This window comes from Quercus robur, chromosome 2 (genome assembly GCF_932294415.1).
Source record: "Quercus robur chromosome 2, dhQueRobu3.1, whole genome shotgun sequence".
NCBI classification, from domain to species: domain Eukaryota; kingdom Viridiplantae; phylum Streptophyta; class Magnoliopsida; order Fagales; family Fagaceae; genus Quercus; species Quercus robur.
Genome location: NC_065535.1, coordinates 83951995 through 83977340, shown reverse-complemented (window position 1 = coordinate 83977340; position 25346 = coordinate 83951995). Strand labels below are relative to the sequence as shown.

General features: G+C 37.3%; 1 protein-coding gene across 2 annotated transcripts; it reads left to right on the top strand.

Moving 5' to 3' along the window:
* The first annotated feature begins 22384 nt into the window (after positions 1-22384).
* On the top strand, positions 22385-24761 carry LOC126715427 (uncharacterized). Of its 2 annotated transcripts, none has more exons than XM_050416020.1 (5): positions 22385-22697; positions 22866-22966; positions 23056-23170; positions 23260-23374; positions 23564-24761. In XM_050416020.1, exons 2-5 carry the CDS (start codon positions 22866-22868, stop codon positions 24478-24480), a joined length of 1248 nt encoding a protein of 415 aa, XP_050271977.1. In that variant the 5' UTR covers positions 22385-22697; the 3' UTR covers positions 24481-24761. The 2 variants fall into 2 exon arrangements, with proteins under 2 accessions (XP_050271977.1, XP_050271976.1); XM_050416019.1 differs by having other exon boundaries at positions 22810-22966.
* The last annotated feature ends 585 nt before the right edge of the window (positions 24762-25346 follow it).

Below are 25346 nucleotides of genomic sequence, written 5' to 3'. Positions count from 1 at the left end.
GAAAAGAAATCGTGTCCTAAACAAAACACATTACACTCTAAGTGGCCATCTAGCTACAATTTTGTTTCTTTATATGAATCCACTAAACAAAATATTAGAATCAAGACCAGAATGATCTAAGATTCTAATTGTTGAGGTACAAATTTTCGGGCCTTAATTTTATTAACCCACTCACAAAAATACCTACACAAGTCCATAAATTATTTTTCGCTCACATAAATATTCTCCATATATATTACCCAAGTATTCTCCATGTTATTGGGCCTTCACAAATATTCCATACACAAGACCATAAATTGCCTTGAGCCCTCTCGCAAATATTACCCATTATATCCCACATATTATCCAACTTGGGTTTTCACAAAAATACTCACCATATTGAGCCACAGAATTATACCATTTCTATAAAAAACCCAAAAGCATTTACTTTGTGGGAAAAATCTAAAAAGCACAACAAAACCCCCTTTAAAGCCCGTTATGATACGACACTCTAAAGCCCGTTACGATATGACATCTCTAAAACCCGTTACGATACGACATCTCTAAAGCTCGTTACGATACGGCATATGTAAAGCCTATTATGATATGGCAACTTTAAAGCCCGTTACGATACGACATCTTTAAAAACCCGTTGCTACACGGCAATATTTTTTCAAAATCCTACAAAACCCAAATGCTAATTTGACACTATTTTACAAAGCTCAAATATTAATTTGACACTTATTTTACAAAGCTCAAATATTATTTTGGCAATTATTTCATAACACCCAAATGCTATTTTGTCACATCTTTACAAAACTCAAATATTATTTTGACAATTGTTTTACATATACTAAATCCCTCACTCATGGGAAATATAATTATTCATCCCTCAAGAAATACATCTCTTACAAAATTTATAAAAGCCCATGTATATCACTCATGGCAAAACTATTCATTCTGTAGGGATAACCAAGCCCAAAAAAGTTTAACTACAAAGCCCAGCTGAGCCAGCCCAACTCACACACAAATTCTAGCAGCTGGAGATCACGTGAGCTGACCAACCAAATTTCAGCACAACTAAACAGCTGGAGCTCATTCCCATCAAGTCCCAATTTGTCCAATCAGATTAGAAGAGGACACATGTCCATGAAGGGTTAAACCCTTCCTTCACAAGCTAAAATTCCATCATTTCTCATGTCACATAAAACTAAAGGTGATGTGACAGAAAGCTGGGAAGTTTCAGCCAGTTGTCCCTTCTTTCTTCTCCAACCTATTTTGTGATGCCCCAATTTGATTGATTATGTGATGTGTGTGGGTGCGTGATGAGTCCTACATCGGGTATTTACTGGGTAGATTTGGGCTTTATTAACAACTACAAGGAGTCTCAATTGTGACTAATCCTTTTGAGGTATAGCGCAGATATGCCTAGCGCTTTTCCTTGAGTCGTTACTAAATATATACAAGTTAATATAAGAAAAATAGAACAATAATAAAAATTAGTCACATTTTATGTAATTTTTTTTTTGGTTGATAAATTGATAGTTGGAGGTGATGGAATTTGAGTTTAGTAGATGCCAGTTGATACTCTAAGAGTGTATTTGGATACCGCTTATTTTGCTGAAACTGAAAAATTATTGCTGAAAGTACTGTAGATAAAGATAAAAATTAGTTGAAATAGTACAGTGAGACTCATGAATAGTGCCAAAAAATGCAATGGGACCCATGAATAGTAGTAAGAATAAGCTGAATAGTGAAATAATTTTCATTTTTCATTTACACCCAAACGCACATTCAGTTGTTATTTTCAATTAATATTAATGACTCATTGATGGCATGTATTTTAATCACCCAAACTAAATCGTAATTATGTAAATTAACAAATTTTGTAATAAAAGGTGTCATGTAGTGTAAAGATAAAATAATCACAATATGTGACTTTTTTTTTTTTTTTTTTTTTTTTTATGGGCACAGTATGTGACTTGAACTACTATAACCCAATTTTTACTATATAATATAATAGTTTAATCTATTCTATAAGTTCAAGGCTTTGTTTGCTATAAGCATACTTAGTAAAATAAGATACGTGTACAATATGGTAAATATATGGACGAATATAATTTAGCGTCTTTAAGAAAAGTACGTTTCAAAAATTTAGTAGAAATATACAAAAAATAGAAAAATAATGGTACATGTATAGTACGTGTATAATACATATATTATTAAAAAAAATCACCACTAAAAATACAGATTCATTTACAAATAGCATAATATAACACAAACTTTTTCTACAGTATATTAGAATCAAATATAAACTAATTTCATATAATTTTATTCTATTTCCATTAAACATATTCATATTATCTCTAAATCATGAACAAACAAAGATATATTTATAATAAGTAAATTACATAATATAATATAAACTTGTCTAATTTTTTAAAATCTTTTATTTTTTATATTTTTATATTGTATAACAATTTTGTAATTTTTCACCATTCCAATTAGTCTTTGATGTCAGGTACCAATGTTATGTTTGGTTGGAGTGATTTTAGGGAGGATGGAATAATGGGAGTGAAAAATAAGGGAGAAAATGAGTGAGAATGGTGTTTAGTTGGAAGAGAGAAAAGGAGAGAAAATTGGTAGGGTCTGACTATTTTTCCTCTTGGCCCACCAAAACTTCATCTCCACAAATTGGAGAGTAGGGGTGTGCAGCCAACCCGCCAAAATTGACTCGATCCAACCCAACCCAGCAAATTGGGTCAGTTTTTAGGACTACGTGGGTTGGGTTGGGTTACAAATTTTTTTTTTTTAGTGGGTCGGGTTGGGTTTGGGTCATAAAATTTCAAACCTGCCAAACTCAACCTGACCCACCCATATATTTAATATATATTAAAATATATTATATAATTAATAAATTTTTTAAAATAACTAGCTCTTCCTATCCTATATAAAAGCTAATTAGTTCACACAAACCCTAGTAAATTCCTATTATCGTTTAGTTATTAGTGTTGTTTGCCTTTAAAGAGTTACATTGATACTAATTTTTGGGTTTTTTTTAATATATTTATATTTATATTTTTTTCTACGCAATTTAATAATAATAATAATAATAATAATAAAAATAAATTTGTCTAACCCATAGGTTCAACTCGATCCAACTTGACTTATGTGGGTTGGGTTGGACTTATGTGATGAGTTGGGTTAGGTTAAATTTTTTTTGACCCACCATGGTGGGTTGGGTCAAAAAATCCTCTTAACCCAACCCATCCACACCCCTTTTGGAGAGAAAATGAAAATGAAAATCATGAGTAAAATCTCCTTGGCATTTTGGACAAAATAACCCCCTCATTTTGAACAAAAAAATTGAACCAACAATGTTCACAAGCTCCTTGGCTCTTCACTAGCCACATTCAAGAAGTTCTCTTTCTTTTTTTTCTTTTCTTTTTTCTTTTTGCTTATTCATTTCTTTTCACATAAGTTATTATTATTATTTTTATGAAGTATTCATTCATATACAATTTTTTAATAAAAATATGATGTGTTACCTTTTGTTTTTATCTAATACTTATATAATAGTAATTTTCTATCAATTTTATTTTCTGTCATCTCATTTTTCTTCTCAACTAAACAAAAAAGTTTTTCATCTCTCAATTTTTCCATCATTCCAACTAAATACATATGAGAGAACTAAATTTCTTCTACCTTCTTACTTTTTTATCCCTCCAACATTTTCTATTCTTCAATTTTTCTATCCCTTTAACCAAATGGAACCTAAAAGTATAAAACTACAAGCATTGAATACTATAAGATTTAATTATTATTAATAGTTAACTATAAAAATTAATAAAGAGTAGAGCAAATCTGTTGATATATATTGTGGGGCTAGTGAATTCGCGGCCCAGTCCCACTCTACATGGGGGCCCAGGGCCTAGGGCCCAAGCCGAGGAGAGCCATTGCCGAGGACGACCCCTTGCTCGGCACCTCACAAAATGCCTGAAGAAAAGGGGAAACTGAGTTCAGGAGCAGGGTAAGGGAAAAAGCTGCCAACATCATAATACCAAGCCCTGTATCTGACAAGTTCATACTTTAAACCATACCCTTTAACTTTCCCAAGGACCCCAAAAAACCATACTGGGTATGGGTTGACAGAACAGGTCTGCACCCCAGAAAAGTGAAACTTACATGTGGACTCTAAGGAGGAAAACAAACATGAGTATAAAAGGGGGGCTGGGAGAGCGTCCGAGGACTAGGATCCTACAACCCGCACCAATGGAGGGTCTAGCTAGTCAAGCCAGACCCAACCGTACAAGAATTTCCATAGACGCCACAATCAAACCGTCCACCTGTGCCCAAGGCCATGCCTTTCAAGCCCACTCTCTACAAATCATATTGTTGGGGCCCTTTGCATGTGAGCCCAACGTCAATCTTGGGCCGTTAAACAAATCGTGCCCTTACAATTGGCGCCGTCTGTGGGAAAGGCTTGCGCGTTGGCTCAGGCGGCGGCGGAGTTAAGCCTTTGTCGAGCAAGGGTCTATGAGGGTGCCTTCATTACCAGCGACAGGTTGTTGTTGTTCCAACATAAGTTCCCACTAGGAGCTATGCCTGGCAGTGCTAAGGGCACAGGCAATTCTAGGGGCTCCCAACATTAAGTTAACCCATACCCACCGGGGTCAAGGGGCTAACCGTTGGAAATTAAATCAATAGATAAGTAAAAGAAGAACCACAAGTTTTGGACAGAACCAAGGCCTTGCATGGTCCTCGGACTCAAGCCTCTAGGGAAACCAACTACTTAAAAGAAGAATCACAAGTTTTGGACAGAACCAAGGCCTTGCATGGTCCTCGGACTCAAGCCTTTGGGGAAACCAACTACTTAAAAGAAAAAATACAAGTTTTGGATAGAACCAAGGCCTTGCATGGTCCTCAGACTCAAGCCTCTGGGGAAACCAACTACTTAAAAGAAAAAATACAAGTTTTGGACAGAACCAAGGCCTTGCATGGTCCTCGGACTCAAGCCTCTGGGGAAACCAACTACTTAAAGGAAAAACTACGTTACATGGACCTTAAAATCTATCCGAGGATAGCTTCCTATTAACAATTGGGTTAATCCCTAAACTGCATGGATTCCCAAGTCTGCTCTCGAATCCTCAGTACCAAAGGGATTGATGCAATAGAGAGCAACATGTTACCAAAAACACAATCGAAGTCCCTCACTGCTCGGCCATCCTCTCGGATGAATTATTTAGAGTTTATCGTTCTCGGGCGGTCTCCTCGCACGTATTACGGAACATTCAGCTGTTATCTCGGTTAGTTTCCTGAGTTTAATTTACTGTGAATTATCGTTATTATGCCTGGTAATGTCGGTAAATTAGAATTAGTCGGATTATGTTTCAAGGTCTCCTACTCCAAGTATCATTGAAGAAAAGCACACATAGAGCACACCCATTCACAAAGTAGTTGTTGCAAAAAAAGAAGAAGAGAAAAATATTCAAAACAAGTAAATAAATTCCACTTTTATTAAGACAAAGAAATAGTACAACGTACAATGAAAAGCTGGAATAAGCTTATATTAAAACTAACTACATAAGCGAAAAGAAAGGTACAAGAGAGTAAAGAGAAAGCCGAGGAAGTAATACAGAGGAGAGGTTGGTTGCTGTTCCAAGACGTTGTTCAAGGAAAACCATTCCTCAGCACTTTTACATGCCTATAACTCAGGCAGCCAAAGAACCCAACGTGGGGCCTGCACCGTTGAAGAAAAGGCGTAGAAAGCCCGACTTCGGGCTATCGGAGCTGAAGAAGAGGTGCAGAGAACCCAACTTGAGGCCAGCACCGTTGAAGAAAAGGTGCAGGGAGTCGGAAGTTGATGGGCCTTCACGTAACCACGTCTGTGATAAAGCAGATGGCGCTGATGGCGGAAAACTTTACTTCTGATGCACCAAGAATCTGGTGCGACCAGTACCTGCTTCGGATTTTGACTAAAAGAAGGAGAAACACCATTTCCCCCTTTGTCAAGACGAAATATTTTCTTGAATCTGTGCCTCCCTTGCCCAGACCACGCTACCTTGAGTCTTGGAAGGACCCGGCGCCTCTGTGGCGGATGGAGTTCCTTCACCCCAACCCGCGCCTCAAACATATTATACTAAGGGTGGATAACACCGGATATGGAAACTGTGATTGTGGCTGAAGGATTATGGTTTAGGAGGAAACTGAAGGATTTATGTGTAAGTGGAGCAACCTCATATCCTATTTATTTGAAAGACAAGGAGGTGGCATTTAATTCACGCAGAGTTCCAAGGAACGCTACAGATAAAATGGTTTCGGCTCAATTCCCAACGCCACCTGCAACCATAAGATTAAAGGATTCTCGTGAAAGCGCATCTCGAACACTGGAACGTTAAAGGGCACCGCGTGACTAAAGACTAAAGGAATGCCTCTTAATCCGGTGCATTTCCTATGCAAATGGAAAAGCCCAAACATCAAAAAGTACATAATCTGAGTGAGTCGTGATGTGGGCCCAGCATTATCAAAATCCTCATCCCCAACTAAAAGTCGGGCAGCAGGATTTTGAGGGGCTATTGTGGGGCTAGTGAATTCGCGGCCCATTCCCACTCTACATGGGGGCCCAGGGCCTAGGGCCCAAGCCGAGGAGAGCCATTGCCGAGGACGACCCCTTGCTCGGCACCTCACGAAATGCCTGAAGAAAAGGGGAAACTGAGTTCAGGGGCAGGGTAAGGGAAAAAACTGCCAACATCATAATACCAAGCCCTGTATCTGACAAGTCCATACTTTAAACCATACCCTTTAACTTTCCCAAGGACCCCAAAAAACCATACTGGGTATGGGTTGACAGAACAGGTCTGCACCCCAGAAAAGTGAAACTTACATGTGGACTTTAAGGAGGAAAACAAACATGAGTATAAAAGGGGGGCTGGGAGAGCGTTCGAGGACTGGGATCCTACAACCCGCACCAATGGAAGGTCTAGCTAGTCAAGCCAGACCCACCCGTACAAGAATTTCCATAGACGCCACGATCAAACCGTCCACCTGTGCCCAAGGTCATGCCTTTCAAGCCCACTCTCTACAAATCATATTGTTGGGGCCCTTTGCATGTGAGCCCAACGTCAATCTTGGGCTGTTAAATAAATCGTGCCCTTACATATATCGATGCCCAATTTTCAAGGAATAATAGAGTAGGGTACAACTGTTGGAGGTTTAAATATATGTTTGGAGTTTCAGAAAAAAAGTGTATGTTTGGAATTTTTTTTTTACATTTATTTATACCATTTTATCTTTTTCAAAAGTTATTTATACCTTTTTTTTAGAGCATTCTCATCAAGGATCTCAAAAAATTTAGCATTTTAAAAACCTACTTTATTTATTTTAAACAACTTATTTTACAATATACCTAACATCAAAGCTTCCATTTTTAACATACAACACATTAAAATAATATAAACGGTACAATAGAATAATATATCCCATAACAATATACAATATCCACATCCAGCCACAACCGGTACCGCCTCAGTCACAGCAACCACGGTCAACCACTGTCATAGCCACGATCAGCCACTATCACACCCTCAACCACCACAATCACAACAAATTGCAACCCACCACATCCAAAAAAAAAAAAAAAAAAATTAACCACCCAAAACCACCATCATCGCCACCCATAACCTTCAAATTGGAACCCACTACCGAATCAATCAACCCACACCGATCTCTCAACCACCCCGATTAACCCACACCCAGCACCCAAAGCCACCCCGATCAACCCATGAACCCAGCCACCGAAATCAAAAACCCACCAAAATCAATCAAAACCACTGAAATTAAAACTCACTGATATCAAATCGCAAAACCCACTACAACCTAACCATTGCAACCCAGCGACCGCAACCTAGCCACACTGAAATCAACCTATGATCCATGAACCACTGCACAGACCCACGATCCACGAAAAACCATCGCAGCCCAACCACACCCAGCATTGCATCCCAACCACACCCAGCCATAGCAGAGACCCACGAACTCGAGATGTAGAGAGAAAGGGAAATGGAGAGGCAAAGAGAAAGTGAAAGAGAGAGAGGGCACGGAGAGCACGAGAGAGAGAGAGAGAGAGAGAGAGAGAGAGAGAGTGTGTGTGTGTGAAAAAGAAAGAAAGAAAATAATAAAAAATAGTAGCAGCTTGCTACAGTGAGGTATTAGTAATAGAACCTTCTTGTAGCAAGTTGCTAAAATTTTTAAGATCTAACACCCTTGATAAAGATGGGTCTTTTATGATTTGAGGTGTTAAAAATGCTAAAAAATAGCATTTAGCATTTTTAACACCTTTAATGAGAATGCTCTTATCAATTGAATGTTATGTATTGTCAAACCAACAGGAATGTTACTTTTTATCTAATATAAAAGTGTATATATCCATATAATTAAAAAGGAAATGCAAGACATGAGTTTTCTTAAATTTGACATATGAGTGTGTTGCACGCATTATGTACGCGTTTTAACTAACTACGCCTATAAGATTGTGACCCAACCCAACAAATTGGAAGTCCTATATCATATTAATATCATAAATTCATGTTTAATGCTAAATCCCCAGTCCCAACAACTTTAAAAATGTAACTTGTATTTGTTTATTAAAATTTATTAAGGGATTACGAGTGTGAGAGAGAAGAAAAAAAAAATACAAAGCATAAGTCCGCAATAGAAAGTCTCGAGTGACTACATTTTTATTATTCAACTCTATGTGTTATAGCAGATTCGAATCCAACATGAGATACGATATAATAGCTGAACCTAAACCAATCACATGGTTGTAGTACTTGAATTACAAGTAAAATTATGATTACTAACTCTACAAACACAAGAGCTAGCCTACAATGAATGAATTTGGATCTCTTGAGTCATAATATATCTAACACCCCCTTAAATAAAAAATTGAAACTTGAGTTTTGAATGTAAAACCGTTAAGGAAAAGGCTTGATGTAGAATGGAATGTGCAAACAGGTGTTGACGATATTAGAAGGTGGTTAGAGGATTACTACTATAATTGGATGATGGTTGCACCAAGACGAAAGAGTGTTTCAAAGGCATGGATTTGTAGACTCTACTACTTAGATGGCAATGAGAACACTTGTAGGGTGGCACTTCTAGTAGGGAGGTCAGAGCATTTAAGAATGAGAGAGATATTAGAGAAAAATAGAAAGTATTGACAAAATTAACGTGATTTGGATTGACAGCATATATTTACAACAAAAAGTTCTACGCGGCTATATTTATTAATAAACTTCGTGTATTTTAAAGGATCCAATGAAAGGTATTATATAGTAGCTATCCCAACCCTAGACTAACCTTAGAAAAAGTTCTACGCGGCTATATCTTTATTAATAAACTTCGTGTATTTTAAAGGATCCAATGAAAGGTATTATATAGTAGCTATCCCAACCCTAGACTAACCTTAGAGGCGTAATACTAGCAAAACAAGTAGGATTAAGATGGTCATGGACCTCCCATCAAAAAAAAAAAAAAGATGGTCATGGACCAATAATGTGTTTGGACTGTTGGAATTTTTGTGTGTTGTGGGTTAGCATAGTTATTGTTTTATTTATTTAATAAAACATGGATAAGTTAGAGTGTATTTTACCGAGCATTTGCCAGACCTAATATAGAAATCACCATATATTGTTAATATTGAGCCCATTTTAGTGCACCTTATTATTAATAGTATATATTTATTATTGTGTAATTTATTTAGTTAAAGGCAGCCGTTATTGGAACAAGCTTGCATTTTTATATTCTCACACATTGGAGAGGTCCCTCCCTCTACTTGCTAAAGTATTGGTTTGGCCCACTAAAACCAATACAATTTGATACTCTCATAAACCGATATATATAGACTCATATATGTGTTAGTGGCTTGGCTAGTGGGTATGAGTGTGTGACTTGAATATGGAATGAGAGGGAGAGAGATGAGCAAGTCAAGAGGTGTAGTTCACCTTCCTTACACACACTTCGTTCTACTCACCATGACTATGGCTTCCTCTTTTTGGTTCTCATGGACTTTTACCTTCACAATCAGGTATGCCCATATGCTTGTCTACTCATCATATTTGTGTCAAATGTATGCTTGTGATTCTAGAGAGTTTTAAGATTCTTTTATTCACTCTATGGTTTTGTGGATCTTAGTTCAAGCTTTTCCAACATGGACCTCTTAGGCCATAATATCTCCATCATGTTTATAGAATTATCACAATTTTAAGTAAATGAAAATCAAACAAAATTTATTACTAAGAGTAAAGATTAAAGACTCATTATTGGTCCATGTACTTGTAGGCCATAACTCATTATTAAAGTTCTAGGCCTATAAACGAATTGAGTTGAGTTAAGTATTGAAAGTTTAGGATTGATTGATTTAATTTTATTTTGAACACAAGCTACTTGATTATCTTATTCTTTTCTCACACATATTACACAACACGAATAAATTTTATAAAATGTCACTAATCGATGTTAATAATTAATAATCAAATTTGTAAGGGCACGATTTGTTTAACGGCCCAAGATTGACGTTGGGCTCACATGCAAAGGGCCCCAACAATATGATTTGTAGAGAGTGGGCTTGAAAGGCATGACCTTGGGCACAGGTGGACGGTTTGATCGTGGAGTCTATGGAAATTCTTGTACGGGTGGGTCTGGCTTGATTAGCTAGACCTTCCATTGGTGCGGGTTGTAGGATCCCAGTCCTCGGACGCTGTCCCCGCCCCCCCTCTATCCTTCCCTTTCTCCCCCCTTTTATACTCATGCTTGTTTTCCTCTTTAGAGTCCACGTGTAAATTTCACTTTTCTGGGGTGCATATCTGTCCTGTCAACCCATACCCAGTATGGTTTTGGGTCGTTGGGAAAGTTATAGGGTATGGTTTAAAGTATGAACTTGTCAGATACAGGGCTTGGTATTATGATGTTGGCAGCTTTTTCCCTTACCCTGTCCCTGAACTCAGTTTCCCCTTTTCTTCAGGCATTTCGTGAGGTGCCGAGCAAGGGGTCGTCCTCGGCAATGGCTCTCCTCGGCTTGGGCCCTAGGCCCTGGGCCCCCATGTAGAGTGGGACTGGGCCGCGAATTCACTAGCCCCACAATAGCCCCTCAAAATCCTGCTGCCCGACTTTTAGTTGGGGATGAGGATTTTGATAATGCTGGGCCCACATCATGACTCACTCAGATTATGTACTTTTTGAGGTTTGGGCTTTTCCATTTGCATAGGAGATGCACCGGATTAAGAGGCATTCCTTTAGTCTTTAGTCACGCGGTGCCCTTTAACGTTCCAGTGTTCGAGATGCGTCTTCACGAGAATCCTTTAATCTTATGGTTGCAGGTGGCATTGGGAATTGAGCCGAAACCATTTTGTCTGTAGCGTTCCTTGTAACTCTACGTGAATTAAATGCCAACTCCTTGTCTTTTAAATAAATAGGATAGGGGGTTGCTCCACTTACACATAAATCCTTCAGTTTCCTCCCAAACCATAATCCTTCAGCCATAACCACAGCTTCCATATCCGGTGTTATCCACCCTTAGTATAATATGTTTGAGGCGCGGGTTGGGGTGAAGGAACTCCATCCGCCACAGAGGCGCCGGGTCCTTCCGAGACTCAAGGTAGCGTGGTCTGGGCAAGGGAGGCACAGATTCAAGAAAATATTCTGTCTTGACAAAAGGGGAAATGGTGTTTCTCCTTCTTTTAGTCAAAATCCGTAGCAGGTACTAGTCACACCAGATTCTTGGTGCATCAGAAGTAAAGTTTTCCGCCATCAGCGCCGTCTGCTTTATTGCAGACGTGGTTACGTGAAGGCCCATCAACTTCCGGCTCCCTGCACCTTTTCTTCAACGGTGCTGGCCTCAAGTTGGGTTCTCTGCACCTTTTCTTCAGCTCCGCTAGCCCGAAGTCGGGCTCTCTATGCCTTTTCTTCAACGGTGCAGGCCCCACGTTGGGTTCTTTGGCTGCCTGAGTTATAGGCATGTAAAAGTGTTGAGGAATGGTTTTCCTTGAACAACATCTTGGAACTGCAGTCAACCTCTCCTCTGTATTACTTCCTCGGCTTTCTCTTTACTCTCTTGTACCTTTCTTTTCGCTTATGTAGTTAGCTTTAATGTAAGCTGATTCCAACTTTTCATTGCACGTTGTACTATTTCTTTGTCTTAATAAAAGTGGAATTTATTTACTTGTTTTGAATATTTTTCTCTTCTTTTTTTTTTTTGCAACAACTACTTTGTGAATGAGTGTGCTCTATGTGTGCTTTTCTTCAATGATACTTGGAGTAGGAAACCTTGAAACATAATCCGACTAATTCTAATTTACCGACATTACCAGGCATAATAACGATAATTTCCAGTAAATTAAATTCAGGAAACTAACCGAGATAACAGCTGAATGTTCCGTAATACGTGCGAGGAGACCGTCCGAGAACGATAAACTCTAAATAATTCATCCGAGAGGATGGCCAAGCAGTGAGGGACTTCGATTGTGTTTTTAGTAACATGTTGCTCTATATTGCATCAATCCCTTTGGTACTGAGGATCCGAGAGCAGACTTGGGAATCCATGCAGTTTAGGGATTAACCCAATTGTTAATGGGGAGCTATCCTCGGATAGATTTTAAGGTCCATGTAACCTAGTTTTTCCTTTAAGTAGTTGGTTTCCCCAGAGGCTTGAGTCCGAGGACCATGCAAGGCCTTGGTTCTGTCCAAAACTTGTATTTTTTCTTTTAAGTAGTTGGTTTCCCCAGAGGCTTGAGTCCGAGGACCATGCAAGGCCTTGGTTCTGTCCAAAACTTGTGGTTCTTCTTTTAAGTAGTTGGTTTCCCCAGAGGCTTGAGTCCGAGGACCATGCAAGGCCTTAGTTCTGTCCAAAACTTGTGGTTCTTCTTTTAAGTAGTTGGTTTCCCCAGAGGCTTGAGTCCGAGGACCATGCAAGGTCTTGGTTCTGTCCAAAACTTGTATTTTTTCTTTTAGGTAGTTGGTTTCCCCAGAGGCTTGAGTCCGAGGACCATGCAAGGCCTTGGTTCTGTCCAAAACTTGTGGTTCTTCTTTTAAGTAGTTGGTTTCCCCAGAGACTTGAATCCGAGGACCATGCAAGGCCTTGGTTCTGTCCAAAACTTGTGGTTCTTCCTTTAAGTAGTTGGTTTCCCCAGAGACTTGAGTCCGAGGACCATGCAAGGCCTTGGTTCTGTCCAAAACTTGTATTTTTCTTTTAAGTAGTTGGTTTCCCCAGAGGCTTGAGTCCGAGGACCATGCAAGGCCTTGGTTCTGTCCAAAACTTGTATTTTTTCTTTTAGGTAGTTGGTTTCCCCAGAGGCTTGAGTCCGAGGACCATGCAAGGCTTTGGTTATGTCCAAAACTTGTATTTTTCTTTTAAGTAGTTGGTTTCCCCAGAGGCTTGAGTCCGAGGACCATGCAAAGCTTTGGTTCTGTCCAAAACTTGTATTTTTCTTTTAAGTAGTTGGTTTCCCCAGAGGCTTGAGTCCGAGGACCATGCAAGGCCTTGGTTCTGTCCAAAACTTGTATTTTTTCTTTTAAGTAGTTGGTTTCCCCAGAGGCTTGAGTTCGAGGACCATGCAAGGCCTTGGTTCTGCCCAAAACTTGTATTTTTTCTTTTAAGTAGTTGGTTTCCCTAGAGGCTTGAGTCCGAGGACCATGCAAGGCCTTGGTTCTATCCAAAACTTGTATTTTTTCTTTTAAGTAGTTGGTTTTCCCAGAAGCTTGAGTCCGAGGACCATGCAAGGCCTTGGTTCTGTCTAAAACTTGTGGTTCTTCTTTTAAGTAGTTGGTTTCCCCAGAGGCTGGAGTCCGAGGACCATGCAAAGCCTTGGTTCTGTCCAAAACTTGTATTTTTCTTTTAAGTAGTTGGTTTCCCCAGAGGCTCGAGTCCGAGAACCATGCAAGGCCTTGGTTCTGTCCAAAACTTGTATTTTTTCTTTTAAGTAGTTGGTTTCCCCAGAGGCTTGAGTCCGAGGACCATGCAAGGCCTTGGTTCTGTCCAAAACTTATATTTTTTCTTTTAAGTAGTTGGTTTCCCCAGAGGCTTGAGTCAGAGGACCATGCAAGGCCTTGGTTCTGTCCAAAACTTGTATTTTTTCTTTTAAGTAGTTGGTTTCCCCAGAGGCTTGAGTCCGAGGACCATGCAAGACCTTGGTTCTGTCCAAAACTTGTGGTTCTTCTTTTAAGTAGTTGGTTTCCCCAGAGGCTTGAGTCTGAGGACCATGCAAGGCCTTGGTTCTGTCCAAAACTTGTATTTTTCTTTTAAGTAGTTGGTTTCCCCAGAGGCTTGAGTCCGAGGACCATGCAAGGCCTTGGTTCTGTCCAAAACTTGTATTTTTCTTTTAAGTAGTTAGTTTCCCCAGAGGTTTGAGTCCGAGGACCATGCAAGGCCTTGGTTCTATCCAAAACTTGTATTTTTCTTTTAAGTAGTTGGTTTCCCCAGAGGCTTGAGTCAGAGGACCATGCAAGGCCTTGGTTCTGTCCAAAACTTGTATTTTTTCTTTTAAGTAGTTGGTTTCCCCAAAGGCTTGAGTCCGAGGACCATGCAAGGCCTTGGTTCTGTCCAAAACTTGTGATTCTTCTTTTAAGTAGTTGGTTTCCCCAGAGGCTTGAGTCCGAGGACCATGCAAGGCCTTGGTTCTGTCCAAAACTTGTATTTTTCTTTTAAGTAGTTGGTTTCCCAGAGGCTTGAGTCCGAGGACCATGCAAGGCCTTGGTTCTGTCCAAAACTTGTATTTTTCTTTTAAGTAGTTGGTTTCCCCAGAGGTTCGAGTCCGAGGACCATGCAAGGCCTTGGTTCTGTCCAAAACTTGTATTTTTCTTTTAAGTAGTTGGTTTCCCCAGAGGCTCGAGTCCGAGGACCATGCAAGGCCTTGATTCTGTCCAAAACTTGTAGTTTTCCTTTACTTATCTATTGATTTAATTTCCAAAGGTTAGCCCCTTGACCTCGGTGGGTAGGGGTTAACTTAATGTTGGAAGCCCCTAGAATTGCCTGTGCCCTTGGCACTGCCAGGCATAGCTCCTAGTGAGAACTTATGTTGGAACAACAACAATCTGTCGCTGGTAATGAAGGCACCCTCATAGACCCTTGCTCGACAAAGGCTTAACTCCGTCGCCGCCTGAGCCAACGCGCAAGCCTCCCCACAGACGGCGCCAATTGTAAGGGCACGATTTGTTTAACGGCCCAAGATTGACGTTGGACTCACATGCAAAGGGCCCCAACAATATGATTTGTAGAGAGTGGGCTTGCAAGGCATGACCTTGGGCACAGGTGGACGGTTTGATCGTGGCGTCTATGGAAATTCTTGTACGGGTGGGTCTGGCTTGATTAGCTAGACCCTCCATTGGTGCGGGTTGTAGGATCCCAGTCCTTGGACGTTGTCCCCGCCCCCCCTCTATCCTTCCCTTTCTCCCCCCTTTTATACTCATGTTTGTTTTCCTCTTTAGAGTCCACGTGTAAGTTTCACTTTTCTGGGGTGCATACCTGTCTTGTCAACCCATACCTAGTATGGTTTGGGGTCGTTGGGAAAGTTATAGGGTATGGTTTAAAGTATGGACTTGTCAGATACGAGCTTGGTATTATGATGTTGGCAGCTTTTTCCCTTACCCTGCCCCTGAACTCAGTTTCCCCTTTTCTTCAGGCATTTCGTGAGGTGCCGAGTAAGGGGTCGTCCTCGGTAATGGCTCTCCTCGGCTTGGGCCTTAGGCCCTGGGCCCCCATGTAGAGTGGGACTGGGCCGCGAATTCACTAGCCCCACAAAATTAATAATTGATATTATATTATTTGAATTCCTTAGATAGAATGATTCTCACACATATTACACAACACGAATAAATTTTATAAAATGTCACTAATCTTTGTTAATAATTAATAATCAAATTAATAATTGATATTATATTATTTGAATTCCTTAGATAGAATGATTCTCACACATATTACACAACACGAATAAATTTTATAAAATGTCACTAATCTATGTTAATAATTAATAATCAAATTAATAATTGATATTATATTATTTGAATTCCTTAGATTGAATGATTTTCGTATATCAACTAAAACAAATAGATTTTAACTAACTTTGTATTGGTAAAAATCATATATAATAATTAGATAGGAATATTTTCATTTATGAACTTATAAAAATAGATTCACCAACTATGTATTAGTAAATTATATTTTATACTCCAAAATATAGTAGTTATATTTTCAATAAATTAAAAATGATTTTTGATAACTTTTGAAGTCAATGTCAAATCTATATAAGTATATTTAAACACACACATGCATATATAATGTTATATATATATATATATATTTATTTATTTATTTAAATCTAGTCTCATACTCATAAGTTTGTTTACGATCAAATTATTATATTTGAAAGTCAAACCTAAATCTGTCCTTGAGTTTAGCTCGTTTGCCAAATAAACAAACAATAACAAGGTTTTTTTCCCCTCATATCGAGGTGTAAATGTTTATAAATAGCTTGATTCATTTACAAGTCCATTTCTTACCTTTTTTATTTAGCATATGTTGGAGGTCTGTTGGTTACTTGATCTACACAACCTCCCTATAAAGTAAAATTTTGGAGAAATTACATTTTAAATGCTATAGTTTATAGGACGTTTCAAATTAAAACTTATGAAGTTATGAGTTACCAATCAAAGTATCAAACACTGTAGACTGTAGTTTAAGCGAAAGTAAAAAATCCTAAAGTTTTGTAAGTTATATAATTAAACCTGGAACTTTTATATTCGTTTTAATTCAAACCCTCAGCGTTTGAATTAATTATAAATAGAGAGAAGACAAATATTGAATTGAAACAAATGAAAACAAATAAAAGTTTAAGATTTAAGCTATAACTTATTAAAATGCAAGGATTAATTTGTAACTAAATACTATGAAATTATAGAGTTTAACTTGAAACACTTCCTAAATTATAAGGTTTATACTATAAATTTTTTCCCAAATTTTTAACCGTCTAGGCTAGTGTTGCAACTGGTTCTTGACATGGCATAATATTGGTAAAAGAAAAGCTCTGTACTTCGAAGTACATGGATTCAGGAACGGTACTACTGTCGTGCTCTGCGTGTATTTTGGCTCCTTTAGAGTTTTTGAAGGAAGAGTCAATTACTAGAGGAGGTAAGAATTGAAGTTGGATACTTAATTGGAATGCTAAAATGTGCAGAAGAGGTTGGGGCCTATATCTGTAAAGCCCTTTTCAAGAGTGGACGTAACATCAATGAGTGGGGAAGGCCAATGCATTTGTCAGGGTTGCATTATAGTATGATGCAAATGCATTGTCAGGGTTGTATGATATATAACAAAGGCAGTGTTAGGCCGTCGGCACGCACAGATAAAGGGTGCTGCAGAAAAAAAAGTTATCACTGTGGCTTTCATTGAAGAATCCACTATCCACTCACCAAAAGAATAGGGTATCATATGACTTACGAGATCATGCATATTGTTAGAAAGACGTCTCATAAGACCGCACATTATGGAATCTACACGACAGCATCCTATACTATATTAGAAATAAATTAATCTCATAAAACTGTCTCATAAGAGAAAAAAAAAAAAATATATATATATATATATATATATATATAATTGATGTATAATAAAAATAATATTAATAATATTCTCAATAAAAATAATATTGTACTAATCACAATATATCAATTCAACAAGTTGTGGAAAAAAATTACGAGATTTGTTGTGTACATATGTATAGCATTATTGGTAGAAGAAATTAAGAGTTAATTTTTAATATAAAAAGATGCTTTTTTATTTTAGAGAATTCACCTTTACGTTTGGTTGTGTAATTTCAGTTTTTTGGTAAACTCTCTCTCTCTCTCTTTTTTTTTTTTTTTAATTACCTATTTTTCAAATACATCCTTCATATTTATCTTATACAATATTGGATCACAATTGTTTGAAGTTGTTTGGTTATATTTTTGTTTTAAATATTTAAAAATGTATTAAAAACGTTTTGCTTCGTTTTTTATTTTATTTTATTTTTTTAATAAATTTTAAATTGAGATTATTCATCAGGAAAGAATATTTTGCATCCACCTTTAACACGGTTTGATCTATGAAAGGGTTAGGCGGCAGTGTTAAGTGTTAACTAGTTTTCCAATTTGGGGGCACAATGTCACTTTCTAAAAACCGACTTGTTCAATCTAATTCCTCTATAACTTGGGTGTATGAGTGCAATTTACCCTAAAATATTCCTACTACTTTTAATTTTAATTTTTTTTTTAATTCCTCTTTCCTACATTCTCCTTTCTCCCATCACACGGAATTTTCATCCTACCTAATACTTCATTTGAGGTGTCATATCAGTGTTATAACATTGTCATACCCGTCGTGACATATTAAAATTTTTCAAAAATTGCTCTTGTCATTGTGTCATTTCCGTACCCGTGTTGGTGCTTGTGTCCATACCTCCTAGCCTAAGCCCCTTCCCACCACCATAATCCATTAAACTGCCATCATCCATAATCCAACACTATATATATATTTTTTAAGAAAGTGTATTACCCCTTTCCTTATAGAAAGCGCAACATGCTTGGGTAGAAGTTTTTGGGGAGAGAGAGAGAGAGAGAGAGAGAGAGAGAGAGAGAGAGAGAGAGAGAGAGAGAGAGAGAGAGAGAGAGGTCCATTCCTAGACCTAATCTAGGTGGTGACTCCATTTACATCTTTTGCCACAGTTCATCCTAAGCTGAGGCGTACTTCCCACGAGAAAACCACTCATCGCAAGCTCTTGCGCCCACAATGAAAAGTTAGATGTGATGTGTTTATGGGTGATTTTGAGCTATATAAGTCTCTATTTTGGCTTTTGAAGAGCCAAATGTGAATGCTCTTAATTAGATACATGTTTTTCAAATATACCTAACATCCATCTCCCTTCTTCTTTTTTTATATTCTATTGAACCTATGAATTAAGGTGGTTGGAAGAGTTTTATGAGAGAGAGAGAGAGAGAGAGAGAGAGAGAGAGAGAGAGAGATTGATTCATTTAGCAAAGCTATAGTATTAGTTAGATTTGGCTTTGTATTGTAACTAGCAATTAATTTGGCTAGTAGTAAGCTAGCATAAATTTTTTATTTTTTGGGGTAAAATTTTAATTGAACTATTCCTAATGTTCTAACCATATATTATTCTTTCTCTTCTTTATTTCTTTTTATTTTTTTTAAGAAAAATAATATATTGTTCTAAATTTCAAATTTATTCAATTCATGCATTCCATCCAATTATTCCATTAAAAAATTGCTATTAAAAATAATAATTTTCTCACATGAAAAAAATCTATAAAATTAATAAATATTTTATTGATTTTTTTATGTGAGAATATTTTTTTCAAAAAATATTTTTTTCATTAATTAATTGCATACTTAACAGATTTTTTTAATTGAATTGGACAAAAGGTCTAAGTTGAATGAATTCGAAACTTTAATTGAATGAAAATAAAGTTAAACTAAAATGAATTTCAGTCAAACTTAGAAGGTGCAATTTGCATTTTATTCAATATTAAATATACTTTAATTTTTTTTTGAGTGAAAAGTGTTAGGGTCATTTTAGTGTTGGCAAATTCTATGTCAAAGTTTCAAATGTATTTGCATTGATTACTATGTAACATTTTCATTCAAGTTGTAATCATCTGAGTCATTAAGGAAGAGGAGCTAATAAAAGAAGTTCAAGTTGTTGTTGTGATGATCTTCAATTGCATGAATTTTGAAGTTTCAAGTGAATGAATTAAAATTGAGCCACAAAGAAGTTCGCTTGATACTAGCCCTTTACCTCGATCGAGCAAGTTGCCCATGAAAATTTCATAATTGTTTTCCAATTTAAGAGCAGTCATTCAACCCTTGATTTGTACTCACTATAAGACAAAAAAAACCCTGATTCACAAATAATGAAGATAGAGGCTTCTATAACCTTAGAGGAAAAATCCCATATTCTCACATACCCACCCTCTCCCATTGAACATCATTGAGAGGAGAACTTCACCAAAACACCGAGTATTACCTCGAGTACTTTGGATCACTAAAAATCACAAAGACCAATTGAAATATTCAAGAGGCCTTGGAGTTTTCGAGTGATTGGACTTATGGTCAGTGTTACGACTAAGCATTTGGAGATTGTGAAGAGAAATGAGTAGTGCAGTATGTTGCTAGCATAAGTTAAATGCTTGACTGCATGTACATTGCATACTTAAGGTTTTGTAAGTCGGTATGTGTTATGGTCTATTTATTGTTATCTTTATCCATGACACTTGCAAACTAAAATTGAATTAATTGATCACTTGGTTTGAGTGATCTTAGTTAAAATGCAAGTTGTGCTTGGGTCTAAACTCGCAACTAGCAAAAACTATACCTTAACTTATATCCTTGAAAGACTCATTAACCAGATCCAATTTATATTTAAAGATTCATTTTCATAATACATATAATTATGGGTGGTCACCATAAGAGTTTTAAAAATTTAGCTTCATTTGTAAAGTTCAAAATCAATTAAGTTTTCACTTTTGTTTCCAATCATATTGTAGATATGCCTTTCTCGTCCCTATATTTTAGGCCTACTTCCAATTTGGTCTCTAAGCTTTCATAGCATCATATTTAGTTCTTGTAATTTTCAAACTTGCACATCAACATTTAAAATATATATATATATATATATATATTTTTTTTTTTTTAATTACTGATTTGTGTCGCAAAAGACATAAACCTCTCGCACAAGGCATTGTAAATCTTCTTTTATGGGAGTAGGGTGGGTGATTGTGAAGAGGACGTGCTTTAGAGTGGTTAGGTGGTAGAGCGTAGTGGAGGAGAAGGCTTGTGCTAGGGTTAGAGCCATTTCTTTCTTTGGGATAAGACAAAGTGAGAGAGAGAAAACTTGAGATTTTGGAATTACACTTTCTTTCCCATGGGTTTGTGTTTGGTTAACAAAAAAGTGAAAGAAAATAGAAAGAAAACTTGAGCATTAAAATTGGTAAAGAAGAAGAAGATGCTAATGTGATTACTAAAATTTAGACACGTCAGCATTGCATTTAATATTCTAATATTAGGCTGCCAACATAGCATACTGTTTTCCAAGTAGGCATTTTTTGTAAGTGAGATGACAATAAAGATTAAATTAATAGCAAGTTTAACAATGTAAGAACTAAATTGAATGTTGAAAAAAACTTTAAGACCAAATTGAAAGTTGACCCAAAATATAGGGACGAAAGATGTCTGTTTGCCTAATTTTAACTTTCACTTATTCTTTTGAAGAGCATCACACTTATGATCTCTCTCTCTCTCTCTCTTTGCTAAAGCTCACACTTTTTTTTTTTTTTTTTGAGAAACAAACACACATGCATACACACAAAGGAAAAGAAATGTCACTAAAATTTAGACACGTCAACATTGCATTTAATCTTTTAATATTAGGTAGTTAGCATTGTAGATTGTTTCCTAGGTAGGCATTTTCGTAAGTGAGACAATGGTAGGGACTAAATTAGTAGCAAGTTTGACAATGAAATAACTAAATTGAATACTGGAAAAAATTTGGTAACCAAATTGAAAATAGGCATATAATATTGGAACCAAAGATGTCTTTTTGCCTAATTTTAACTTTCACTCATCCTTTTGAAAGCACCTCATGAGCATCACACTCATGAATTCTGTCTCTTTCTTTCTTTTTCAATTTTCGCTAAAGTTCACGCGCATTTATTTTTTTAAAACACGAAGATACCACAAACTCTACTAAAAAATTATGGTAACTTTTAAGAGGAGTATGATAAGTTATACTATACATAACATAACCTCTTAAACAAATGTGGGATAATTACATTTTTTTTTTTTTGTTGAGAAATAAGTTCACACACAAGTAAGAGGGAATGAAAAACTCCCACACATTGAATATAGGTGCGAGGAATACATGTGTTTGCGTGTTTTTTTTTTATTCGATAAATACAAGAAATTCTAACTTATGATGCTTGTTCATTAGTGTTATTTGTTAATATGAGCGGAGGAATATGTCACAAGTGATGATGAGTCATTGATGTACGTTTTATAAAGTAATGTCACAAAGAGAACCTAGAAAAAGTGAAGCAATTGTACATACACAACAGTAAATTTGGTTGATTCAATTAACTTCCTTTCACAACTCAGTAAATTTTTTTTTTTAAATTTTTGATGCCATAATAATAACTCAGTAAAGTTTATATAATGTACAGATCGAGAAATAAATCATGCATGTACTGAGGGGCAAGCGCTGATGGTTCATGACATGGGTCTATATAGACAAACAGAGATTAAAAAAAAAAAAAAAAAAAAAAAAAAAAAAAAAAAAAAAAAACAGAGTTCAAGGTGTGGGAATGGAGAGAGAGACTTCTGATGGACAAAGACTGGCACTTTTTGATACCCACCCCCACCCCACACTTTCAAGTCTCAACTCTCCTTTTCCTTAAGAGGTGACGCCTCTCTAGTCTAGTCTCTACTACACATAAGAAAAGATTGTACATCGAACTATGGTAAACTCTCTTAATTATTGGGGAAGGCAACAGAATGGGGGAAAGCTACTCTTTCTCTCTCTCCCGCGTCGTACACAGCAAAACTGTCCCATTGCAATTTGGGAAATGAAGTGAAAGAAAGTGCACACACAAACAGAAACAAAAAACCCATAGGTGTGAGGTGTAAGGTAAACCCAGTACACTAAATACCCATGTAGACTAAACTAATGCCCCTTACCTCTTCTTCTTCCCAGCAATAATAAAACCACAAATATCTTTCTTTTTTCTCTCTTATTATAGTGTTCTCTACCATTTTGTGTTGTGCTAAAAAAGACTAAAACTTGTTGCTGTTGAAGATGCCAAGGCCAGGCCCTAGACCTTACGAGTGCGTTAGGAGAGCTTGGCACAGCGATAGACACCATCCCATAAGAGGTTCCATTGTTCAACAGATTTTCAGGTTCTGGGTCGTCTTTATTTTGATTCTTCTCTCGCTCTTTGGACCTCTATATGTGCATTTAACTGAGTGCCCACCATGTGTTTGATTAGGGTCGCCAATGAGTCTCACAGCGATGTAACCAAAAAGAACAAAGAGTGGCAAGAGAAGCTCCCTATCGTTGTTCTGAAAGCAGAAGAAATCATGTACTCCAAAGCAAATTCTGAGGTCTTTCTTCTTCACTTGTCCGAGATATAATTGGATCTTAGTATGCATTTTTGTGCTTTGTACTGATTTTGCATAGTTTCATTTCTTAGGTTGAGTATATGAGTCTTGAAACACTATGGGACAGAGTAAATGATGCCATTAACACAATCATTCGGAGAGATGAGAGCACTGAAACCGGAGAGCTTTTGCCGCCTTGCATTGAAGGTACTAATTTTTGTTTTGTGTTGGATCCAAGTTTGTTAATTTGCTTTCTGGGTTTTCCTCATTGTGGAAGTATATTAGCTCAAGCTTGGTTTTTTACTTTATTTGCAATGAGAACTAGTTCAAAATGAATAAACTTGAGTTTGTAATTTGTATTTGCTTCTTTTTGTTCTCCCTCCTTATGTGGTTCAGCTGCCCTTAATCTGGGCTGTGTTCCGGTGAGGGCTTCGAGAAGCCAAAGGCACACTAATCCTAGGAGTTACCTTACGCCGAGAACCCATGAGCCCCCTTCTGCACCTGCTAGAACTACTTATGAACATCGGCCTCAGTTGTCGCCAGTTCACTCCGGAAACCCGTTAAACCTTTCAAGAGCCACTTCCATAAATTCTGCTCGTTTTGTTTCGGAATCTAACTGCCATGTCAACCCAAATGCTAACCTCACCGCCCCTCGGACTTACCCTTTCTCATTAGAGAGCGTTCCTGCTGGTCGTAACCAGTTGATGACCATGGAAAGTAACACCCCATTGAACTTGGGTACAGTGTATCCATTGTACTATGGAACTCACTATCAAACTGGAGAGTCTCAATTAGGCTCCCGGGTCCCAGAAGAGCCACATTCCGATACTATATATGTTGGCACACCAATCAGAACATCAACTTCAGAGCCTGCCGAAATTGGTGTCTTGCAGAACCTTTTCGCCTGTAAGAACTCTGAAAATACTTCAAGAGGCTTTGCGCAAGACACCCAGGAGAAGCCACGGGAGAGAGAATGTGATTTATCTTTGAGGTTGGGTCTATCTTCTCACTCCTGTATGAACATTGACAAAAGTTTAGCTTGTGAAACTGAAGATGTTGGTTCAACTGGTTCTCAAGATGGGGGGAAGGTTGGTGATTTGTCTCCACAGACAAAGGAGTTCTGTTTTTTCCCGAGGCAGGCTGCTAATGATCCCTTTGAGTCTAGTTCAAGAGAGTGGAATTCAAAGGGTGAAGGTCAGAATTCGGAGGCAACAATGAGGAAGCGTAAGGCGCCCGATGATGGGCAATTTTGCTGGCAAATGGAGCTTCCATCTGACCGGTTTACCGGTCATAGTGAAGGGCGAGGTTTGTAGACATCTTTCTCTTTTGTAGTATATATGCTTTGAAATCCAAGATGCCCTGGCATTTGTTGTTAAATCCTCTCTTCTGACCTCTAAATCTCTGTAGCTCTAATTGTGAACTTCTAGAAGCAGACGGTTGCGAGCTGCAATGGTGCAAAATGTCAATTTTGTAAAGAAAATCTTGGTTCATTCACACGGAGTAGTTAAATGAGAAAGAAAATATGTAGCCAGTAGTTTAAGCTAACAACATCTAACCGATTTAATTGGATTAATTTAGCATTGTGTTGTGCAAAGTTTAGCTCGTTTCTTTAAGATTAAGTAGTCTGTTAGTTATTTTAGTTGACTTAAGACTCTGATTTGACTGAAACAGACAACATCAGCATTGTTGACAAAATATATGAAAGATATTATGCGACAAAATGATGGAGGGGAATCTAAGCTTGACATAATAAAAACTGCACTCCACTTTATCTATTGCTTTAGCTCAAATGACATGTTCTTTTTGAAATAATGGGATGAAAGAGAGACTGCACTAAACTCAAATGATGGAACTTATATTCATGGTATCTCAAAATGGATGGCTTCTTTCTCTTGTAGAAATTACCTTTGCCCAGATCCTGTATACATTACCTTCCTTAAAATTCAATTGAAGGAATGAAACAAATTTTGTAACAAGTTTATTGTGTCCGTTAATTCAGATATTATATCATGAATATTTGGAAGGATTTTGTAGGTAAATATATTGTGTGGTTGTTAAAAACTTTAAATTCTTCTGTTGTGTTGGTGAGACGCTGCCAAGCATCAGATATATATGAATTACTTTGAAGAAGACAATGGAAATGATTTGAATTTCTGGAACTATTGAAATGTTAATATAA